The sequence below is a fragment of the Chaetodon trifascialis genome, chromosome 11 (assembly GCF_039877785.1).
Source record: "Chaetodon trifascialis isolate fChaTrf1 chromosome 11, fChaTrf1.hap1, whole genome shotgun sequence".
NCBI lineage: Eukaryota > Metazoa > Chordata > Actinopteri > Chaetodontiformes > Chaetodontidae > Chaetodon > Chaetodon trifascialis.
In genome coordinates this window covers 4898788-4907449 of record NC_092066.1, presented here as the reverse complement: position 1 = coordinate 4907449, position 8662 = coordinate 4898788, and the positions used below count along the sequence as shown (strand labels likewise).

Here is an 8662-nt window from a genome sequence, read left to right as displayed (position 1 = left end):
TTCTGAGAGGAAGTCATGATATCACCGCTCGATGAATTTAACGCCAGGCGGCCTCGCCAAGACAAGCAGAGAGAAAAATGGCGGGGCCTAGCGGAGGGAGGATCGCGGCGGTCCGCGTGAGGGGCAGTGACGCTCCAGGAAAAAATCCGACAAACACTTTGACACCTTTCGAAGCCGCGTTCGACCAAGGTTTTGCTACAGTTTAGTGTTTGGGAGCCGGGGGGCTGACGGAGCGGGGAGAAGATGGCGCCGAGACAAAAGCAGATCAATGAACTGCATCAGAAGTTTGAAGCTCAGAATCGAAAGATTAGATCTGTGGACTCCTGGACTGACAAACTGACAGACACTGTAAACCGTTAACACTGACAGCAACACACTGAGACACGGAGGAGAGAAAAATCTCTCATAAGTCCCAAAAACCCAAAAGCAATAAAAGAAAAGACCCAAAGTAAGGAAAACGTTCCTCATAGAAATATTTGCAGTTAAGGTTAGTTTTCATCGCAACGTCTTCGTCGTTATTTTTAGCGACTTTTTTTTTCCCCAGCTATTGATAGGTTTGACTCTGCATTTCCACGCATGTAATAAAAACAGGCAGGCTTTTTTTTAAGAGTATATAAGTTACTGTAATGCAGTAACAGACTGTATGAGACAGAGGAGAGAGGGAGATGTAAAGAGAGAGAGAGAGAGAGAGAGAGAGAGAGAGAGAGAGAGAGAGTTTGTATTTACAGCACACCAAACATTTTCTGTCAAGTAAAAAGAATGCTATATAATTCTATATATATATATATATTTATATATGTATACTGGAGCCCCTCGGCTTGGTAGCACAAGGCGGGAATGCTATTTTTGCATGAGTGTTGCATGTTGTGTGGTGCTGCATTGTGGGAAATTCACCGGCTCGTTCCAGGGTTTGGGAGGACGCAGGAGGAGGTCTGATGGCCTAAAAAGATTAAACGGTGAGAGAGGGAGATTATGTTTGTCGGTCATAATTTGCTTTGGATGGATTTCTCTGCCACTGGGATGTTTACGGAGGGATACTGGCTCGTTAGACGGAGAGAGCGAGGACACAAATGGGAAGAGACGGGGCTGGTTCGGCTTCGATGGCGAGGAGACGGGGCCGGCGCGGTGCGAGAAACCGGAATGTGTTACAATTTTGCTTTTTCGAGGCGCTGACAGTTAGAAAGAGGATGCCTGCGTAGAAACGTGTTCGTTCAGAAGTGTTTCATGTTAGTAGGAGGCTCGTGTTTGTTAATCTGAGCATCAACGAGCATTCAAGTCTGCGTGAGAAGAGATTTCCCCAAAACTGACTCCTGTGTGTGTGTGTGCGTGTGTTTGTGTGTGTGTTTGAGTGTGTGACTTCAGTTCGTCCGTGTGTCAGTGCAAAATCTCACTTCCCTGTATCAATGCAAAGAGGGTAGTACCAGTTGAAGCTCAGCTCGTCGCTTTATCCTGCCCACAGTTCACCCCCCCGTCCCCGCCCCTCATCCCTCCAACCGAGTGAAGAACTGAAGCGTTGTGAAAACAAATGGAGGTTTTTTTTTCCCCTTCGCTCCTCCCCTCTCCTCCAATCCATGTCTTTTCCTCCTTCTCCTCCTTCTCCCGCTCCTTTCCTCCACCGCTCCGTCCCCTGTCTAGATGAAGTACTCCTTCTTGTCCTCTGCTCCGGAGTGGCCTCCCTCTGCGTTGATGATGGCTGTGTCGGCGTCGGGGGCGTCGTCTGAGCCCTTGGCCTCGTGGGTCAGATACGTTCCTGTGGAAGGAGAGAGAGACACAGACGGAGAGAGAGAGAGAGAGGGGGAGGAGGAGAAATAAGACTGCTGGGGCAGTAAAAGTCAAACACTGGAACTCTAAACTGGCTTAAGGCGAGCAGGCGGAGTGGCAAGATGTTCCAATATGATGTCGAAATGATCACTCCAGGTGCTTTTGGTAGCTTCTGCTGCTTTTTCTTTGCCTTTGATGTGAGTGAATTACAATGTAGTAAACTTCTTTAGGACGCTAGGAGACACAAAGTCCTGAGAACAGCTGATAAAAAGGTGTTTGTCCGAGCACCATGCGGGACTTTTCTTTGCAGGGGTTTTATGTCAAGTTTCTTTGGCTGCTGTGGGTCTGAGCTAAAGCCGAAAGTGAATTTAAGTCATTTCAGTGAGCGATAATTTGGTCTGCAGAGCCAAAGACATCCAGACCTCTGGGTTAAAAATGTTTTTAGACTTCTTTTTAACCAAATTTAGCTCAGTTTTATCCTCGGACATCTTTTGACCTCCCAGCCAAGCCTTCCTCATCCAAGCAAAACCCTGCTCTGATCAGTCTGATCTCATTCTTTGGTTAATTTTCTTATTAAATTCAAAAGAGCAGCTTTATAACGCAATGTTATTTTCACAGTTTTACTCATCATGATCTTCAGTGGAGCTTCAATCATGTGAGAACAGGTGTTTGTGCACAGCATGGGAACATGCTATAGCTGTGGCTAACGTCACATTGGTATAACAGCAAGGAACCTGGACAAAAGACTGATTGAGCGACAGAAAGAAAAAGCGATCAGGACGTCCACGCCTGACACCAGAGACCAGCTTTGATCTGTGAGATGTTGTTGAAAGCTCTGGAAAAAGCTCGCACATCCAACCTAAGTGAAGATTATTCTGCCACTTTATAAAATATAAACCCTTTGAAGTGATTTAAGCTTTGGTAAAACCTCAGGAAGCGTGGCTTTCTGGCCATCATACTGCAAGCGGTTTCATCTGTTGCTTGTGTGCTTCAGTAGTGAGAACGATCTGTTTTCAGCTCCTACAGTCCTCATAATCCCTCACTCCTCTGCTGGACCCCAGACAGTGAGGAGCCCCACATGTGGTCACCCCCAGGTCTTCTCCGCACCGGTGCCTGAACCAACCAGAGGGACTCACGGATGCAGCGACTTCGACGTGATCCCTCACAGACCTGGCATCCGCGAACACTGGAGGCACTGCAGCCACCAGGATCTGGCACAGTGTGGTGATGGTGGAGGTGGGCAAGTGTTTATCAACTGCACCACCTGGGTGCTAAAACCTGCCTTTAGTAGCCTTTAAATGTCACCTGTCCCTCGCTGGAGTTGAGATATCTGGATTTTCTTTGTTCTTGCTTGCTTGTGCGCTAAAAAGGCCTTTTTTTTTTGACTTGAATACGACTGAAAAGAAAAAAAAGTAACGCTATTTTGTCACAGAGCACACGAGCAACAGAATAACTCACTAACATTATGGCCAGGAAGCATTAACGCCAGGAAGCATTATCACAATCACTTTAAATCCCATTTCTGACCACATTATTGAAAATACGCAGCTGAAACATCGCTGACGTCAGCAGGTATTACTCACAGGAAGGTCTGTGGACTAAAATGCATGAAAAGGCAGTGAATAAGCACTCACTTCTGGTCATTCATTAATTTCTTATTCTACTTTGAGAGTAAAAGAAGTGAGAGGAATGCTCAGAATCTATATTTGGGTATGAGTGCATTTCTGCGTGTCCCTGCATCTGTATGCATATGCATGTTTGTACCTGCGAGATTCTGTCTCGGTACCCATGTATCCATATTTATACAAGTGTATCTGTGTGTACACTCATGCATGCATGCATGAGCGTGTCCGTGCGAGTGTGGGTGAGCGTGTGAGCAGTTGACCTTTGTGTCTGATGAGGTATCTGCCGAGCACGATGAGGAGGCAGAGCAGGATGAAGACAATAACGGCCACCACCCCTCCGATCACAGCGTGGTCCACCCCCGAAGAGGTCGACATGGCTGTGGGGTCTTCAGAAGAGGGTCGTGGGATGGAGAGGAGAGGAGAGAGGAGAAAAGGAGGTCATGTCGTAAAGATAAGAAAGCGGGAGTCGTAACGAGAGAGAAGGAGGGAGAGAATGGACGGGAGAGACAGAGCGACAGAAAATGAGGCAGAGGACGAGAAAAAAGGGACAGAGAGGCAGAGATTGAGAGCAGAGAGGGAGGAGGAGGAGGTGGAGGATGAATATTGGTGGAAACGGGAGACGGATGATGAAAGGCAGCAGAAATAGAGAGAGAAAATAATGGGGAGAGTGACAGAGAGAAGGCAGAAAGAAAAGAAAAGAACAGGGGAGCGGAGAGGACTTGTCAATATGTAATACCCAGGCACAGCGGCAAACCTTCAGAAGACAAAGACGAGGATGTGAAAAAAGCCAGGCGAAAGAAAAGAGGCCACCATTAAAAAGCGCTCGTGACTAACATGCAACAGGATTCTGTGCAGTTTATCAGCCGAGGCCCGAGCGCTTGTAAGAGCCGCGTGGGGGCAGCTGATGCCGGGTGAAGTCCCTCCCCCTTCAGCGGCGGTTATTTTCCATCTTTCCACTTTAACTGAAGGATTTCATGCTCTGCTGTGGATTGAGAAACTCTGACAACTCTCAGTCTTGCAGAGTGGCCCCAAAAGCCCCAGATTCAAAAATTTCACAACTGGATTATAGATATGAATTTAAAGTTGTTGTCTGCTTTGCTTGGCTGACTACTGCACTTATACAAGTCGTACTCACTATATCGAAGGATATACTTGAGATACATTTTAAATATTTCATTGTACATGTCATATCATTTTAGCTCCTCTGTGCTCCCAAAATAGCGCACCATCCTTTAATGTACACCCTACAAAACAAACTTTTAATGCACTCAGACACAGTTAGCATGTGGCGGCTCAAGATTAGCTTATCAGCCTGATGCAAACATGTAATTCAAATACTTTCATTAAGTGTTATGTAAGCAAAATTTTAATGTATTACAGGTATTAAAAGACTTTATAAAATGTTATTTTAGCACATTCACAAAGGCGGTGATGTAACTTTGCTATAAATATGCTACAAAAGCACATCAGGTGCACAAATTCAAAATGCATTTTTAAAAGCGAATAATCAGTATAGTATAATATTTAACATTGTATTAATATTATAATAGTATAATCAGTAAAAGTATGCATATGATTGAAAATGTATTCAGTGTTTTTAACATTTTAAAGATGTACTCTAAATACATATTTAAATATAATAATGAAATAAGTTATCTTATAAATATGTTTTGCATAAATGTACTGTGATTATCTTTATACTAGTTATTCATTTACTTCTGAGGAACTCACTCATCACTAAGTAGAAATGTATATTGTCAGTGTACTTTAATACTGTAGAAATACACTTGCTGGCTTTTTTTTTTTTCACCCGACAGCAGAGATTTGATATTTTCCTCCCAGTTCGCCTCGCTTCAGCCACTTTAGCTACTTGCCCCTCAGAGAAGAAAGCAATCTGTGCGGAAATAATTTGATACATCATTTATTTCGCCTGACTTTTCAGATCAAACGCTGGGTGTCAATTTGAGAGTCGCTCAGATACAGGCACAACTCGAAAGCAGCACTTCTCATACTGAAAAGCATAAAAAGACGAAAAAACTGAGAATAAAATGGAAAGGGGGTTGGAAAGAGAGGCTGGCCTGCACCTTGCCGAGCATCTGAGGGGTAAAAACCGATATGGAGGGCGAGGATTGGACCAATCAGACAAAGAAACAGCTAGATTGCACACCCAATCAGAGAACAGGAGTGAGAGACAGGCACGGCGACATCCAAAGACAACCAGAAATGTGGACAAAACTCAAACTGCAGCCAGCTGGGGCACCGACTGACGGGTTGAACGGTCCATTTCGGAGGAAAAAGTCACATTTCAGCCACTTAGAGAAGTGAAGGGGCATGACAACAGCCAACCAGAGGCCAGGCGGAGACAGAGAACAGGGAGCAGAGGGGGGAGAGGGGTGGTGGGGAGGAGAGACTCGGAGCACCAGTCAGAATGACACACACACACACACACACACAGAAAGCTGAACACACACTCCGGCTGGCCGGCGTGGAGGTGAGAGGGGCATGCTGACGAGGCGAGACTGAGAATGAGCCCATAAATCCTGCTGTCAGCATCAAAGGAAAGCAGACAAGACCCAAGAACACCTCCATGCCTGACTCCCCCCCACCTCCCCCTCCTCCTCCCAGCACTCACACACATAGAAAAAAAACACACACACACACACAGAGGAAGTGGAACACAGTGTAAATGACTTGTACCACTTAAGAGGTCACGCTTGTGTGTGCGTGTGTGTCTTTGTGAGATAGATGAGAAGGCCTGGTGTGAGCAGTGCTGAGGTGTGTGTGTGTGTGTGTGTGTGTGTGTGTGTGTGTGTGTGTGTGTGTGTGTGTGTGTGTGTGTGTGTGTGTGTGTGCTTGTGGTATGAGCCCGTCTGCGCATGTATGGGCAACAACAAAGCATTACGTGGGCAGGAGTATGAAATATTCATCCCTCCGCTTTCAAAGTTCAAAGTGTCCTCAGACTAGGTTTTTTTTTTCCAGAGTGACAGACAGACCAAAACAGACAGAACTACAGACAATCAGAGCTACAGACGGACAGACAGACGAGAAGTTAGAACGACAGAGAGGCAGAACGACAGGTGACTGGTGGAAAAGCTGTACCTGCAATGTTGTCTGCGGCATCTTCTCAAGAGGATGAGTAGATGGATTAGATTGATGGATGAATGGATGGATGGATGGATGGTTAGATGAGTGGAGGAGTGCGTGTTGGGGGGTTTGGGGTTAGGGTTAGGGATTATTAACAGGAAGAAAGAGGGAAACAAGAAAAAAAAGCATCAAACAGCTGTGACAAGGCCACACGAATGCCATCTTTTCCTTCACTGTGTGTTGCTTCAAATCTGCACTCGCTGTCGGCTTTGTGTTTGCATGTGTGTGTGTGTGTGTGTGTGTGTGCGTGCGCGCATAAAACAAACTCCCAGTGTCTTTGACTCCTCCACAATGCAAGCACAGTTTGTGTATTGAAGAACAAAATGGCAAAGTAGTAACTTGAATGGTGTTTGTTTTCCCACTCCATTACTAAGCTTCTCGCATCTCGTTTGTTTGCAAGTGTGTGTGCAAGTGTGTAACTCAGGTGGTTTTACCTGTGAAAGTGTACACTCCATTCAGCCGGACGGAAACTGAGGGAGTAAGGGTGGGGGCGGGGGAGGAGGAGGGAGTGGAGGCGGAAGGAGCGATGCTTGCAGAGGAGGGAGAGAGGGGCAGGTCGGGGAAGAGGGCGTTGGAGAGGGTGGTGGTGGACGAATCGGAGATGGTGGGCGCAACGTCAGCCGCGGAGGGGGCGGGGGAAGGGGAGGAGTCAGAGGAGGAGGTGGAGATGAGGTCAGGGGGAGAGGAGGAATATGCGGGGTCAGAGCCGGAGCCAGAGAAGATGTCAGGAGGAGAGGAGGATGGGAAGGAGGAGGAGGAGGGAGAGAAAGCTGGATGGGTTGAAGGGCCAAAGGAGGCGATGGAGGCACCTGGGGAGTCTGGGTCCATGAGACCTTGGGAGGAGCAGGAGGAGGAGGAGGTGGAGGAGGACGATGAGGCGGCGTGGGAATGGGCAAGCAAAGCGCAAAAATGGCCGTGGATCGAACGAATGGGACCATAAAAGCGAAGGGAGAGAAGCGCCAGAACGAGCAAAAGCGGTTGGATGGCAAGCGGTTGGATGGCGGTGGTGGCGGTGGTGGTGGCAATGGTTGGCGCGGTTGGATGAGAAAAAAAAAACAAAAAAACAAAACGACAAACAAAAACAGGAGGAAAGAAACGAAAGAAAATCAGAAGAGAAAAAAGATGGAAGTACAAGCAAAAGCCACAACAAACGACAGAAATAAAAAAACGTGATGAAGAAACGTAAAAGAAGAAGACATCCCAACTGTTTCCCTACGCCCCTTCCCCATCACACATCCCTCTTCCTGACTGCGCCCCCTCCCTTCCTTTCACTTTGTCCTGTTACCTTGCACCAGGAGTGTGTACTCCCCCTGGCTGTTTCCGATGCCGTTGTCTGCGGTGCAGAGGTAGACGCCATTATCTGATTTGTTGAGCACTTCGAAGTGCAAGAAAGCACCATCGACTTTGGCCAGCGGGGGGAGCTCTCCATCCTTCTTCTCCCACATGTAGGAGGTGGGCCTGAGATGAGAGAGAGAGAGAGACACAGAGAGAGTGAGAGAGAGAGAGAGTCAAACTGTATGTAGTCTGCACATTTTGCCAAAAAAGCAGAAGAAGTAAAAGTGAAAATCAAAAAAAGGGACAAAGAGATGAGAGGAGAAGGGAGGTGTGACGAGTGCTGCAGGAGAGAGAAAAAAATGAAATGATCAAGGGCGAAGAAGAGAAGGAGAGGGGAAGAAAGAGATGGTTGGAGGGGAGGTTAGACCTGGGGGGTATGAAGACGGAAAAAGAAAAGATAAAAGCAGCAGGTGAGAACAAACAAGAGAAAAAAAGATGGATGCTACAGTAAGAACACAGAGAAAGGACCGAGGGGGGAGACGGGAGAGTCGTCTCAGCAGACTGTAAAAGTAAAAAAAAAATAAAGGAACGATGAAGAAAATGACGGGAAGAGGAGTGCCGCAGCTTGAAGACGAAACGAGATTAGAAGAGATGGAGGGAGAAGAAGACGACAGAACAAAGATCAGCATTTCAAATCAGCCTGCCTTAAAAAATCCATTCTGCATAACAGATTGTGTATGAGAGAGATAGCGAGACGTGCCTCGATAAAAGAATCAATTATGTAAATGTGCGAGTCCTTAAGCGCTGTACAGTAATTACAATGACAGGGAGTCTGAATCGGGGACAGACCTGAATGG

The 8662-nt window shown here is 46.7% G+C and overlaps 1 protein-coding gene across 2 annotated transcripts in view; it reads right to left on the bottom strand.

Annotated features, from left to right (window-relative positions):
* Nucleotides 1–1493: 1493 nt before the first annotated feature.
* The window catches only part of cadm3 (cell adhesion molecule 3), an 84738-nt gene continuing 77569 nt past the window's right edge, over nucleotides 1494–8662 (bottom strand). Inside the window, exons 8-12 of one of the 2 annotated variants that reach the window (XM_070973768.1) lie at nucleotides 7816–7988; nucleotides 6965–7363; nucleotides 6486–6506; nucleotides 3647–3772; nucleotides 1494–1750 (exon numbers count right to left, since the gene is read on the bottom strand). In XM_070973768.1, the coding sequence (XP_070829869.1) occupies nucleotides 1632–1750; nucleotides 3647–3772; nucleotides 6486–6506; nucleotides 6965–7363; nucleotides 7816–7988 (838 nt within the window). In that variant the 3' untranslated portion in view covers nucleotides 1494–1631. The remainder of the gene's footprint in view (nucleotides 1751–3646; nucleotides 3773–6485; nucleotides 6507–6964; nucleotides 7364–7815; nucleotides 7989–8662) is intronic. The other variant, XM_070973769.1, reaches the window with a different exon arrangement.